The 15,419-nt window shown below is 31.9% G+C and overlaps 2 protein-coding genes across 4 annotated transcripts; both read right to left on the bottom strand.

Annotated features, from left to right (window-relative positions):
- Positions 1–238: 238 nt before the first annotated feature.
- On the bottom strand, positions 239–8,274 carry LOC137814826 (putative sugar phosphate/phosphate translocator At3g17430). The gene is made up of 10 exons (XM_068617745.1): positions 8,144–8,274; positions 7,207–7,315; positions 6,986–7,093; positions 6,768–6,799; positions 6,640–6,690; positions 5,609–5,670; positions 5,228–5,489; positions 1,924–2,189; positions 1,753–1,838; positions 239–773 (listed from the first exon to the last, which is right to left on the bottom strand). The coding sequence occupies exons 2-10, from the start codon at positions 7,306–7,308 to the stop codon at positions 618–620; spliced, it is 1,125 nt and encodes a 374-aa protein (XP_068473846.1). The 5' UTR covers positions 7,309–7,315; positions 8,144–8,274; the 3' UTR covers positions 239–617.
- A 3,032-nt stretch (positions 8,275–11,306) lies between these two features.
- Positions 11,307–14,678, bottom strand: LOC137814825 (protein CYTOSOLIC ABA RECEPTOR KINASE 2). Of its 3 annotated transcripts, none has more exons than XM_068617744.2 (8): positions 14,404–14,678; positions 13,763–13,914; positions 13,389–13,639; positions 13,183–13,309; positions 12,682–12,955; positions 12,247–12,379; positions 12,055–12,141; positions 11,307–11,607 (listed from the first exon to the last, which is right to left on the bottom strand). In XM_068617744.2, exons 2-8 carry the CDS (start codon positions 13,845–13,847, stop codon positions 11,479–11,481), a joined length of 1,086 nt encoding a protein of 361 aa, XP_068473845.1. In that variant the 5' UTR covers positions 13,848–13,914; positions 14,404–14,678; the 3' UTR covers positions 11,307–11,478. The 3 variants fall into 3 exon arrangements, with proteins under 3 accessions (XP_068473845.1, XP_068473843.1, XP_068473844.1); XM_068617742.2 differs by having other exon boundaries at positions 13,763–13,858; positions 14,404–14,677; XM_068617743.2 differs by having other exon boundaries at positions 13,763–13,855; positions 14,404–14,677.
- Positions 14,679–15,419: the final 741 nt, after the last annotated feature.

Genomic DNA, 15,419 nt, shown 5'->3' with positions numbered 1-15,419 from the left:
CTAAGTTGAGAAATTTAGAAGCAAACAAACAGTTAATTCCTTTGAAGGAAAGAGGTCAAAAAAATTCTTTCCTCCATATGAATTTCAGAAGAGAAATTTACTTGGAGGAATCTAAACAGCGAGAAAGTGAGTAGCTGTCAAAGATTTTCGAGAAATGCGCCAAGGGATACTTTTTGTGCTACATTTCAATTACCATTGTACGATACAGACAGATCATGGAGAAAGTGAGACATTGCAGTTGTTGAAGCATATAATTTTCAAATTTTAACTAAAATTAGCAGTGTTAAAAGAGGTCCATTTGAAAGAAACAGAACCTACACAGCATGTGAAGCCAAGCCCTATACAAGAATGAATCGCTTTACTACTGGATATATTTCAAACATGAAACTAATCAACTAAAAGAATATGTGTGTTTCCTCGGCTCTGTTTTCTTTCTCCTTTGGTTTTTCCCTCTTCTTTTGGAAGGAGGCGTTTGAGTTCTTTTTGGGAAGAAAGTTTAAGACATACTTTGATTTGGTTCCTCTCCTGTAAGCTCTGTCTCTAAATGCTAGGTTGCTGCTAAGCTGGCTTTCTTCCAATATGAGATGTTCTTTACAGCATCTAAGCTAGATTGCCCCCTATGCTGGTTTTCGTCCAACTCCAAAATGAGACATCCGTGACGAAGCCATTAAAGGTGCTTCTTCATCAAAATTAGGAACAGAAACTGAATCATTCCATAAAGTCTCCTCTCTGTTGTCCATGTCATCAACTGCTTTTTTCTCTGTCTGCAGCTCCTATATTTATTGGAACAAAAGTTAAAATCATACTTGATCGAAGAGCTAATAAACCAAAGATGCAAAATATAATGTAACAGCAAAAGTTGCAACAAATTCGTTGACAGAAAAGAGAACAGATCAACAATCACATGTGAAGCCATTATGAAATAAAACTTTACTCAATTTCTTCATTCACTAAGTATGGAATGAAATGGAGTGACTTTCCAAGCTATTCATTTGTTTGATACATAAAACTATGTGTAATGGATCAAACTTCATCTGAATGATACAAATCACTCCATAATAGGTAGAACTTCTCTGTAAACACTCCTAGAAGGAAAAATGAAATGTTTTCTTAAACTAAAATTAACTTAAAAATTAAATACATTTTCAAACATTAAAACTAACAGCTAATTGGTAAAAAATCCCTTATTTAACTTCTACAAACTTAAATTTTTAACTTAAGCATAAGTTTTCAGCTTATTGAGAAATTTATTTTATAATTTTCTTCTTATTTTATTTTTCTAAAAGTGCTTATGGGGAGTCTTACTCAAATAGACCCAATTTGCAACGCATAATGTCTATGAATTCAACTTTTTAATAGCTTACTAACAAATTAATGTTAACAAAAGGAGGAAACTGTTCCAATTTTAAGAAAAATTAAAAAAAATGTGAACAATGTTTTCGGGGAAAAAAAATACTGCATATACTTTTCTGTGATACTATGAATAATAATTAAGTTTCACAATATATTTATATGTTTTATAACTTACATATTTACATAATTATTACTCCCTCCGGTCTCTATATAAGAAAGAGATTGGTGTTTGTTTGAGTAAACCCACGTTTAAATGTATTTAATTGCTATTTTTCTGGAATAAAGTATGAAATGGAGTCACCATTCAACAATTCTAACCAAAGAGAATATGCCAACAATAAATAATGCATGAATATTGATCAAACAACAAAACAAAGACAAGTTACTTAAAAGGCTCACCTTTGCTGATCCATCTTGGGTACTTAGTTGAGATGTGCGAACATCTTTAACCTTAAGGTAGTTGTAAATAACGACACCAATTAAAGCTGCCAATTAAATATATTAAGAGATGCTTAGAATAAATCCATGCAATGAATGAAATTAAACTGCTATAAACGAAGAAACATATACCAATAGCGTAGCCAATAATATTAAGTCCGGTAATCTTTGATTCAGGAAATAAGACAGTTGAAAGAGTGATAAGTAACCAATCTTTCAAAACACCAGCCACCCGAATAGTCACTGCTCCAGTTCTACCAATCACTAAGAATGTGGAAAGATTTAATGCAAAAGCACAAACAGTATTTGAGAAAAATATCCAGAAGTTAAACTGCATATGTGGATCTTCCATCTCAGGCTTCTCAAGAATGTACCATGGGATAAAAAGAAATACAAAGCTGCATATAGAAAAGTGTAAATGGTCATTATTCAAGCAGATAAAACAAAAATATAAACTTGAACTTTAATAAACTATTACTTTTTCAATACACAAATATACCAAAAATGTACCAGCCAAAGCCCCATTTATACCTACGTCTAAGGTTACCCTACAAGACAATAAGAGAAAGGAAAAATTGAGAGGTAAATGATCTTTCTTCCTATCATTCGTTTATAGCTTTACAGGATAAATAGGGCAACCACTAGTTAGTGGGCTTGGGAGCTTAAACAAACAATACTAAACAGCAACTGATTTTACTTTAGTCTATAAAAATCCTTGGCCAAAATGATTTTATCTTTACGCACTTTAGCCTGTGAAGGCTTTAGGATGGCAGCACAGCAATGCCCCAATGTTGATATGTTTACCTTGTCTTCAAGGTTAGTGTTCACATGGCATGGTATGATAGGATAGGAGGGTTAGTGTACTAACACAGTTGTGGTGGAGTTCATGAAGCACTTGCTGTCATAGAAAGAGGGATGCTATGAGCTTGATGTTATTGGTTGAGCCTTTGGTGTAATCACGCAGTGTTGGTGGTGGCTGACCATAGCTTGGAAAAGCTACATGCCAATGACATTGTCATGGGTAGTGTTGTACCAATACTCAACAAAATGAAGGAAATGAACCTGGATGTGTAGCTGGTCACTAACAAAATACCTGAGGTATGTTTCTAATCCCATGTTCACAACCTTTGTGTGTTCATCTGTCTCGAGGTGATGGGTTGTATTATATTGAACTAGAGTTTCACACCTTGTATTTTGAGCAACTATCGCTAGAAGAAGCTAAGGAAGAGGGAAGCAAAACAAGGTGTAAGATGTTGTGGGGGTTTTCAGTGTCAATCAAAAAATGGTCGAAAGGTTGAGGATGTGCCCAAACTTGAGGCACTTAGGAGATGGTTGGCTCAAAGTGCCTGAGGAGATAGTTGGAAATGGACAAGGTGAGATAAGGTGGGGTTGCCTGGTGTGGTTTCATGTTGTGGGTGAAGTAAGTGGAAGGAGGTTATTGTAGGAGCTTTGTTTTAAGGTGTCACGAATGGGGGATTGGACTCCTATTAGCCACCATGAGGAGGAGTTTGATTGAGGCACATTGGTGCCCCAACAAGAACTTTTCATCACAATAGTAATTGATGAGTGCATGAATACAAGGAATCTAAAATAGTTATAAATAATTTTTTGTGTTCTTATTTCGTGCTTGTTGTAAATGACTTTGTTAGATGGCTTTTCGAAAGATGCTTGGAAGTCACTGATTATGGATGTTTGGTGGAGCTTGAAGAGTTCTACTTAGTGGTTGGCATAGGTGGAAGGTTCGAAACGTAGCTCCGAGGTAGGGCGAATGAAGGACAATCACAAAGTTGGCTTGTTTAGCTAATCACTTGAACTAGTTAAGTGTGTCACCTTTCATGTAGAAAGATGTCATGTGGAGACGTTGTTCCATAGGAACTTAGTAGAACTGGAAAGTTTTTATGCCTAAAAAATCCAATTAAGGAGATATAGTCCTTAAAAATGGTTGCGTTATATTTTGAGGGAGCAAAGAAAAGGTGGTGAAGGGAATGGAAATTTTGGGGCTAGGAAAAAGGGGGGAAAGGGGTAGGGCTTGTCTAGGTGGTAGGGGTACTAGGTAGTGGTGGGTGTTGGTGTTGCAAATGTTGGTGTTTAGGGGAGGCCAAGATGATGAGAGGTATCGCGGATTGCATCAATTATCTTGTTACGAAGGCCAGGTGAGCCAAGTCACTATCAAATAATAGCTTTTGGTTGTTACACTCTTAAATATGAAAGGTTGTACTCTAACTATCACCTATAATTTGTAGCTTATTGATAAATATTTGATCCAACAAGAGTAAAAAATGGGGTGGTTGTGAGCGTAGTGGTTAAGGGTAGATGATACGGGTCTAGCTGCATTAGCTTTCAGGATTTGGGTGGTGACATGATCATGGAAATCATTAAGGAAAGATTAGGAGCTTTTGACGAGATTTTGTCAATTGTTAGAGTTGAGAATGACAATTGTCATTCACCTGTTGTTGGGTGTCTAGCTGAGTCTAGGTTGGGATAGTTTTTCAGTAATGGTATGAAGGGCTCCATCCATTTCTTTGGAGGTGTTTAGGATGAGTGGAGACGATGACGATAGTACCAAAATGATAAAGAGAACTAGCAGTTATATCATTATATGTACCTACGTCTAGGGTTACCATATGAAGCAATAAGAGAATGGAAAAATTGAGGCAAAATATCTTTCTTCATGTCATTCCTTCAGAGCTTCAAAAAATAAATACGGCACCTACTGGCTAGTGGGCCTGGGAGCTGGCCCTTTTGGGGAGACACAAACAGTACTATACAGCAACTAATTTTACTGCAGTCCACAAAAATCCTTAACCCAATATGGTTTTATCTTTACGTGCTTTGGCCTTTGAAGGCTTTGGGCTGGCAGCCCATCAGTGCAGTAATATAAAGCACCCAAGCAGAAAGCAGCACAACAATCATTTACAGGTGAAGCAGAATATCAAACCACAGGCCTTCCATTGATTCATAAGAATAAGCACCAAATTAATCAAAGATTCCCGAAAAAAGTCATATTGATAAAAAAAATCATTAAAATTAAATGAATAATGAGATCAAAAGATTACAAAAAAAAATCATTATGATTTGCTTTTTCCTAAATTACTTTATCTGTGATCCTTGGTCTAACCCATTACACCATTGCATTCTTTATCCCATGACATGATGAAAAATAGGCACAGAGAATTCTCAGACGGGTATGACTGATATGAATGTGGCATTTTGACTATATGCTTGTCTCAACACAATAAGCTAATTCAAACAATTACTTGTCAAAATACATAGGCAGGGATGCAAATCCCATAATATTCAGTGGCATTCCAAACATACATATCAAAATCAACATCAGATCCCATATAGATGAAAAGAGGTTTCATTTGCTTTCTTTACTCCCACCAGCATAAGCAGAACTATATATGGGCTTTCAAATACTTAAGAACATATCTACCTGCAGGGTGCTATGTAATACAAGCTGGTAATAGGGTTTAGTGTCAAGCCCTTTTTTTGAAGAAGAACTTGAGTTAATACTAGCCTCAAAGCTTCGGCAACTATTCCTGTGACCTGATAAACTGTACCGAGCACATTAAATTGAATTTCTCCATATGAGGAAATGACAACTCCAACACTGACCAGCACCATGTTCCAGAATACATCACACCTCAATTTCTCAGTTCCACATGTTACAGCCACGAGAAATGTTGCCACTGGCACTGTAAAGTGTAAATTAAAAGAAATAACCAAGAACAGGTAAGCGACCATCATTCACTAAGGAATTCTTTTTTTTTTTTTAAATGTCAGATGTAAAGATGATACACAAAAATTAACTTACTGAGGGCTTTAAGCATCTGGATGAAGGCCACAGAAATGTACAAATAAGCAGTATTCCCAAACCTAAATAGATAATAGAGTAATTTAATGAATATATGCAATACAGTCGTGCAACAAGACTGAGAGGCATTTTACTAGTTTTTAAAGTAACTAATAGAACTTTTCATTTGAAGGCTATGTAATACATAATCACTATTAATACAACTGTACCTCAATTTCTGTTTGATTTTATATAAATAAACTATGATACCAGAATAAAAGTCATCCAATGCATTAAAATCCAATCTGAATGATATAGAATAAGCGATTTTAAAATAATTTGTCAACCTCAGAAAAGCTTGTGCAATCATTAGTTTTGTCAGCTAATATCCTACTAAATCCCTAAGATTGTCAGGTTGTCTACATAATGCATAACATATCATACATGTCCCATAAAAACATAGTTAAATCTTCTTAGTTTTCATATCAGCAAACAGAAATTGATGATAGTATTTGTGCGGAACTATTTTGCTTGAACAAGAAGTTTGTGATGAAACCATTTGTTTTATCAGCAGATTTCCAACAAGACAGAAGGTAACAACAGAATAAATAACAAATACATTGTAAAACTCTGATGTTGGTTAAATATTTGTGTATCTACAAATAAAATTCATAATTATCATTTTTTGCCACAATACTACATAGCCCCACATTTCCAAGTGTGAATACACAAAAAGGTTTTCATAAGTCCAAATGGAATTTATATGAATGAAGAACACAAACTGAAATCAAAATAAGGGTAGTCGTAGGAGTACATACATCACCCTAATCCCCATCAAACATTAAAGAGAGAGAGAAGGACCAAGACAGAAACAGTTGAGCTCAACTTTGCTAAAATGATGGAAACTTCAAATTGACATCAACTTAAGCTTAAAATTGAATAATTCAGTATGGACGAGTTTCTAAGACACAGACACAGGCATTACAATTTAGTGAATTTACAAATTTTTTTGCTCAAATTACAACTTTAGGTCAAGTACATCAGATACTTACCACAGACTAGCTGCAAAGAAGGCACTTATCGGGACCACACAAGTTGCATATCTGCAAATCAGACACTTTGTGTGAAGCCAGAAATATTCAATAAAAAGTGAAACAGAATGTCTATGTAGAATTCTTACATATTGAAGGTCATTTTAATCGGTGACACGACCTGCATCAATTGAAAATGGGACAAGACATCATCTGGTTAGTTCAGTAGTATTTTACACTCAAAAAAACCCATGTATATTAATAAGAGAATAACAGTAAGAAGTTAACAGAATGATAAGGAGAGATTACGGAAATACAAAAAAAAAATCTAAAACTAATGACATTAGGAAATCCAACAAACTTGTACCTTCAAAACACGGACAAGGAAAAATGCCACACCACCAGAAAAAGCCATATGGATCATAGTGAGTGTTATTGGAAATGGAAAATTAAAATATAATGTAGAGAGGACCCACTGCAATAAACCAATGTCCATAAGAGGAAAGAGATTGAGCAAAATATATTACAAACAAGGTTAATCACAAGACATAAACGAATGAATTTATTGCCATATCTGTTGTGCCTTGCCTTGTTGTAAAGAATAACCCCTGATGAAAGCGAAATGTAAACTAGAAGGTAGATGTAGGTTAGCAGATGCTGTTTGGTCATTATTGCCATGGTGACTGACATATCTAACCTGCAAAACTCGATGCAGTCCAGCATGTAAAAATTGTCAGACATAAGAAAGCCAGTTATCACAATTTAAAAACTATTATTGTTGTACAATTAACTACATTGACGCAGTCATTGCGCTTCAAAGACCCGGGTTAGTGTATACTGGGAATGGAATAAAAATAATGGACAACCATGAGAAAGAAAAGACACAACGAAAATATAACAGTTTTCTTTCATTGCCATTCATAGTTGAGACGACTAAAATGAGTTCCCACAAATAATCAACTCAGATCTCAATTAGAACTTTCCCTTTCAAACTCCCAAACAAATATTAAATATGAAATAGAAGGAAATGAAAATGACTTACAAGCAGCTCAATATTAGTCACAATTCCTTAGTTAAAAATGCATTAGCAAATCAAACGAAAGAAAAAGTGAAAAACAAGAACTGAAGTGCTTTACTCGGATTAGGAAAAGCACAGTCCGCACTGATTCCTAAATTAATATATATTTGGAACTAATGTCTGTTTGAGAGGAAATCATCCAAGTGTTGCAACGACCAACATTCACACGACCTAACGTCGAAGAACTAGAACGAGGGTACTGTTTGATTCGTTATGTGCGGACAAAGTTAAGAATCTTCCGACACAGTTTCCATTCAACGGTGTGATACTGAATTCAGACGGCATAAACAAAGTCATTATTAAGAAATTAGGAATAAAACTGAGAGAATGCAATGTTGAGTGAGATTCATAGTTGGGAATGACGCTAAGAAATTGAACGAAAAACGCGAAAGGAAACATTAATAAGAAAGATAAAGAAGGAGAAAGAAAGATGGAAAGAGATTTTACCGACTATGGTGATCTGAAAAAAAGAATGGGGAATGCAGAGATTGGAACACATAAAATCAGAATCAGAGCAAGGCAACCAATACCACATCGAGAGCCACAACCGATAAATCCGAGATTTTGTCCTTCGCTTCAAAGGTAAAGATTTCAATCAAAGGTTTAAATATTTTTTAATCGCAGTAAAAGGAGTGCAATGTTTTTTATTTTAGTTCTTCTAGTTTTTTATCATTTTTTATTTATTCCTATCAAATTTTATTTTATTTTTGCAAGTAAATTTAGTTTTTGTTTTCTTAATGTTTTAATCTTTTAAATTTTAAAATCGCTATATTTAACGTTTATTTTAGAATAAATTAAACTCTTCTTTATTACTAGATTTTACCTATTAGTTAACTGTGCTTTACTTTTTTTTCCTTTTCTATTAAAATATCGTAACGTTTTACTAAAAATTATTACTAAAATATCTTCTAACACCATTATCTTTCATAAATGTAATTATTATATCTATATCTTCTTTTTATGTTAACATTTAAATGTACACTCTCTTTTTCCAACAAATATAACTATATTATATCTTACTCAATAATATTAATATATATATATATATATATATAATGATAAGTATACAAAATTATCTTCTAATCTTTACTTTTATTTTTTTTAAATAAATGTTATGAACTATGCTAAAATTAATTTATATTTTCATAAAGAGAGAAAACATTGTAATACAAATTTATTTCAAGACGAGGGTAACCTTTTAACTGTGCTAAGTCAAATTATTACAATATGTATTTAACATATCAGGACATAATAGTATAATATTTGCATATATGTACAAAGAGAAATATCATTTGTTCTTTATTTAAAAATTTGAAATTTTTAAAAAACCAATTTTAACACGGCATTTAAATTTTAGTAAGTGCTATTTATGATAATCTTTTATGAAATACTTAAAGAATGTTACATAATAATAAAATTCAAAATATATTTTTAAAGACAACAAAATGTGGTAAAAAAGGATAAAAAAACAATTAAGTTTTACCACGACTACCAAAAAAGTAACTGATCTTACGATAATTGAAAATATATGTAGGTTAATAAAAAAATATCAATGTATAAAATATTTTTAAGAGAAATTTTTTTTACAATTTAAAATTAATATTTTACAAATAGTTGAGAAAACAGTTTTTTTACTAATTATGAAGCAGTGTGTAAGATAGATTTCTAAAACATAAATATTAAAAATGTATAATTGAATTTCACTTTTAGACTCTGTATTCTAATTTACAGTAAAAAGTAAATATATTAATTTGAAAAAATAAAATAAAATATTATTTTATTAATACTGGTTTTTTTAAGGAGAGCTGCTAAATGCGATAGTTAATATTTTATTTATGATTTTTTTTACTTACAAATTAGATACTTTTTTGTGTGTGTTTACAGTTGAAAATCAAAGGTTCTTATCCCAAATTATGGCTAAGGACTCCACTTGCTGCAATTTTTGTATGTGCATATGCTACTGTAACGAAAAAGTGAAAAACTTTTGACTCTCCAAAATAAATAAAATATTTCTATAGTTAACCATTTATAATAGAATGATAATATAGATATTGATAACATATTTAAATTGAATTCTTATAGATAATTAATAGCTTTAAATTAAACGTGTCAAATTTTAAAGTTGTAAGCTCGTAAACTATGATTGAAAAAAAAATATAGAAAATAGTCCACTTACTTCCTTCTTATATAAGTTTAGGACACATACTTTTGATTGCTTTTCTTATAGATATAATTTTAACGATTTTTTACAACATATATATAATATTGTAGTTAAGATTTACTTGTAGTTTATATGTTAAAAAAAGTTAACTAATTTAATTGTATAAGATTTTATAGAGTTGACCTGTTTAAAAAAAATAGTCTAAAATGTTTAATAAATGTTTAATTTCTTAAGATTCAACATCAATATGAAGATGTCCAAATAAAATCATAATATAAACTCAACTTTTTACACTAACCTGTCAACTTGTTGATGGAACTATTTATAGGTGGTTCAATAACAAAAGTCCAACAAACTTTTATTATAATAAGTTATAAATTATTCTTATACATATAAAAAATAACTTTAAACTTAGTTCATCATTACAAAATTAGTTCATTAAATGACTCACTTTTATAGATGAAATATATTTATCTCTAAAGATGTCACTTTACTATATAGTTTTAATCCACACACATAAATATTGTCGTTCTTTATGTTCAAATATTGAATTTATCATTAATTATAATGTTTTATTTTTTTAATCATCATAAATAAATTTAATATTTTATATCATATCATACATAAGAAACTTAAAATTAATTCAATCATTTTGCTTACATCAATTATATGATGAGGTTATGAAAATGTGGAAGATTTCTGTATGTCCCATACATTGGAGCTAAATTGCATAGTATTGAGCTTAACTCAGGTTGGTCAAAATTTAAGTAAAGTATAATTTAATATAACAAATTACTGCAGCAATTTGAAATTAAGAAAAAAAGTATATATCAACTGCATGTATCATTCTAAGTACATAGTACACTTATAACGAAGAATAAAACAATATGACTAGTCTCACCTTCGAACATATTAATCATTATCATGTTAAACCTCTTATACAAATTGAGGGTTAAAAATGGGTTGATACTCATGTCTAGTTTCATACATGCTTTCTTAACTGTTAATCCTATCTTGTTTTTCCTTTGCTCCTTTAACTTATGGCTCATCATAAATGTTTCATTTTAATTCATATAGTCTTACTTGTTATTCTTGCAATGATAAGATTAATAATAAGCACAATCAAATATTTTCAATTTACAAAGTATAATTCCTTTTTTTACAATGATGACAAAGAAGTTTGAACCCAAGACATAAGATATAATGCTAGTTATCCAAACTACATCACTAGGTCGACCCAAGGGGTACATAAAATTCACTATATAGCTTTACCACTAAAATTGAATTATAAAATTAAAAATCATATTAATAATGATAAAAAGAGATGTACAATTAATATAAAAATTGATGACTAATATTAGCTTAAGTATTTTTTAAAATTTCAAGTAAGATGGCAATAATCCCAGCATAGGCAGGTAACAATAAAAATAAATAAATAAAAGAACCAAGTAAATCTCAGTACCTATGGATTATGAACAAAATGAATGTTGCGTAAACAATAGGATATATAAACATGTTCAAGCAATCTTCCATCCGCTTCTGAAGCAGTCACTTTCTTACATCTCGCGTGCTCACTTTGCACATACTAATTGATACAGATAGACAGAAATACAGTCAAAGATTAGTTTGAAGTTTCACCAGCAGGTCCATGTCTTGCATTCAACAAAGGTTGGAGAGCTTTGACTACAATGCTCATGTTTGGTCTGAAATCAGCTTCATATTGTACACACAGGGCAGCAACAGCAGCCATCTGTAATTAAGAAAGTATCTTGCTGTTATATATTAATATTTGTCTTTGCTAAGTAATTAATCAATTTTTCCTAGAACAGTTATCCTGGTTGTCTGCCATTTCCTAAGACAGTCCAACTATAATGTGTATACTATTTTTATATGCAAGTATTTTTACTGGCTCTCAAGTTAAAAAACTGAGAACAAAACTGTAGTGAAAGACATTAGCTTCCCATTGTTCAACAAACTAAATTATTCAATAATATTTCTCCCATAGAAAAATTATGATTAGAACAAAATTTAAGATTCATATGTCTTCAGGTATCTTATGTAGAGTACTTTTGATTAGTTTGTTAATTCATAGGCATCTGTTTCAAACCAGTCCACCCACAACAACTGAGCAAGGGCAAATGGCATAATAAAAGAAAAAACAAAAAAAAAGAGAAATACCCTAAAACACAGTGAATACCTTAGCAACAGCTTTGGGAGGGTAATCTCCTCCTAGTCTTGCATCTACACACTGTCTAACTTTATCCTCACTGAGTCTTGGAGTAGCCTGAAACATCAGTTACTGCTATCAGATAGCTGACCAACACTTTTAATTTTCTGCTTTTACAATAACGGGAAATTATATTACAATAATGAGGAGGTTTGCACTTACCCAAGTAACCAGGCTCTGTTGTCCACGTGGTAGTGTATGATCAACAGGCTTCCTTCCCGTTAAAAGTTCCAGAAGAACGACACCGAAGCTGTATACATCACTCTTAGCATTCAATTGACCAGTCATTGCATATCTGCATCCACGAGATTAGACAGATCAAGGTATTTGCCAGCAAACTAAGTAAGAATAGTTTCATTTTTCCAAATTGATCATTAATCAAAATACATAGAGAAACACTCAAAATAATGTATGGAAATTGGCAATGTCTCCTAGTCAGCTAGGAAGTGGGAAAACTTTCTATTACTTTTCCAATAAATCTCCATAACCTCCTATTATGCTCAAGAGCTACAAGAAGTCTATGATAAGTTAACCAGTAGAAAAAATAATAAAGCATGTCACGCAATATCTCTTGATAATCTGGTATGCATATCTTACTCTGGTGCATGATAACCAAAGGTTCCAAGGACACGGGTGGAATGGAGTCGTGCTGCCATGTCAGGAGCCTGATTTGACAAATCAAAATCTGCAATTTTAGCAACATCATCGTCAAAGATGAGTACATTGCTTGACTTGATGTCCCGATGGATAATGTGAGGATCAGCCCTCTCATGCAAATACTCGAGTCCTTTGGCTGCCCCTACGGCAATTTTAACTCTTTGAGTCCATGTTAGAACAGGACCAGGCTGTGCTCCTTTAACACCTTTTCTGCCTTCATGTAGTGACAATGATAAAAACATAAAAAATATATAAGAAAAAAGGAATAAAAAGCACAACTAATGTCAAAATTCAAAATATTCTTAATTCCTTAAAAGCTGGGAAAAATCAAAATATTCATAAGATGCAAATAACCAGATACCCCATTTAAAATAACATGAAGCAAGAATAAAACCACATACCCCATTTAAAATAACATGAAACAAAAATAAAAGCACATACCGTGCAAAATATCATGAAGAGACCCATTAGATGCAAACTCATAAGCAAGAATTCGGGAGTTTCCATCAATGCAATAACCAAGCAATTGAACAAAATTGTCATGTTTCAGCCGTGAAACCATGGAAACCTGAAAGTTACAAAACCAAATAATTGTATTGATCTCAACAACCTCAATGATTGAATAGTAACCCTTGTTTTACACGAACCTGGGCTAAAAACTCGTCATCGGGCTGTTTACTGGCATCTAATTTCTTGATTGCTGCAGCCTGCTCACTTTTCAGAACACCGTAATACACTCTTCCATAGGATCCTTCTCCAATCAAAGAACTTTCTCCAAAACCATCAGTAATTTCTTTGAGTTCATCTACTTGTAATTCAGGAACTTCAATGGGCTGAATTTTAACAGCTTGAATGCCCTGCTTTGCAGTTTCAGATGCACGACCATTTCCATCATTTCCTGCACAACACAATTCTCACATTAATTACATCGAATGCAACTCAGGTAATATAACATCAACTAACACTGCGTCTAGACAACTAAATGCCTAGGCCTTCCTCAAGCTAATATAAACCCAATTACCTGTTGAGTTTTTTACAAGATGTTGTCCTCCACTTTCAGCATGCTTCTGGAAGTCATCTTCTTCGCAACAGCTAAAACAACTCATGATTCTTTCTGCTGATAATAATTCACCACTCCATCAATTCCACTAGTTAATAGCTAACATATTAAGCCTGAATATAAAGCCTAAATTCAAAATCAAAAGAAAACAATACTACTCCCACGTAGACAGACCATGACGACAACAATAGCAAAATTAAAATATTCAAAAGAAATAAACAACGAAAGCAATAATAAAGCTTTTTTTTGTCCAATTACAACGATTAATATTATCAATTCACCACAATTTGATCTTGAACCAGTAATTGAACTTCCATTCCATTCATACGATTGGTGCATGTAAATATTAAGACAAAAACCAGTGTTACTCCTAATTGGCAAATCACTAGGAAGGAATTTCCCATCAATCAGAGTAAAATTACAACTGACTTTGGAAGCCAACAAGGATCGGTCATAAATAAAACCAATTATCACATGTTCATCACAAGTTTTGGAAGAAAATGCTTACTCACTAAAAAAACTTAAAACTTAAAATAAATAGTGAAATTAAATAAAAAAAAGTAAGAGACATTGAAGAGAGTATAACATAGATCGAAGAATACCTGAAATCCAACAGGATATTGTGTCGTTGAGAAAGTGATAGCGCCGCGGAGGAGGATGATCTCGGCGGAAAGCTGCTAAATATGCGCAGGATAATCAGGGCGAAGGGCGTAGGATAAAGCGGTCCAAGCTTTTGACTAGATTGGAATTGAAATCATTATAATTAGGTGAGAGTAAGAATGTAATGATATTTATTATTTATTATTATTATTATTATTATTATATTACATACACCAACATTTAACTCCAACAAACCTTCTTTACACCTACACACACAACATGTAATTGATTCGCTCATGTATGTTAAAAATTCATTCCTTTCACCTCTATCACTAATATTTATAATTTCTATAATCAAAAAAATATTCTATTTTAGTCTTTTAATAAATGTTTGTGTGTTTTTTTTGGTAAAAAAACTAAAATATATCAAATATAGTCGTTTATATGACAAATGGAATCACACGTGTAAACAGTATTTAAAAAAAAAAATTGGTTGGATTAGTAACTTTAATAAAAAATTGTCCTGTGTAAATACTATTCGGATTAAATTACTTGTTTCTTTAATAGTTCTTAATATTTATTTGATAAGAACGTGCATTAGATGTAATATTTATTTAATGTTTTTTCATAAATAAAATTGAGAATAAATCTCTTTTTTTCTTTAATTTTTAAGACGTGCAGAAGATTACTTAAAAGAATTATAATGACATATGTGGAGGAGAAAATTTGAATATTATCCACCAATAGGAGGGAAATAACATGTTTGAGATTGTATGGGAAGAAAAAATCATTCACACATATTTTAATTTTTCTACTCTTATAAACAAAAAGTCAAATCCTGTTTATTGAAACTCTTCAATATTATTAATGACTTCTCTCTCAATCGTGAGGACTAAGAATCACATTTTAATTTTGTGTGGATCAAAATATGCACAGAAGTTTAGATGATAAAAAAGAAATTATTCAAATTAAAAATTCAGTAATAAAATTTACAAAATATGCAAAATTTCAATAATAA

This window comes from Phaseolus vulgaris, chromosome 1 (assembly GCF_051622355.1).
Source record: "Phaseolus vulgaris cultivar YP4 chromosome 1, ASM5162235v1, whole genome shotgun sequence".
Lineage (NCBI taxonomy): Eukaryota > Viridiplantae > Streptophyta > Magnoliopsida > Fabales > Fabaceae > Phaseolus > Phaseolus vulgaris.
This window is presented reverse-complemented; position numbering and strand designations above follow the sequence as displayed.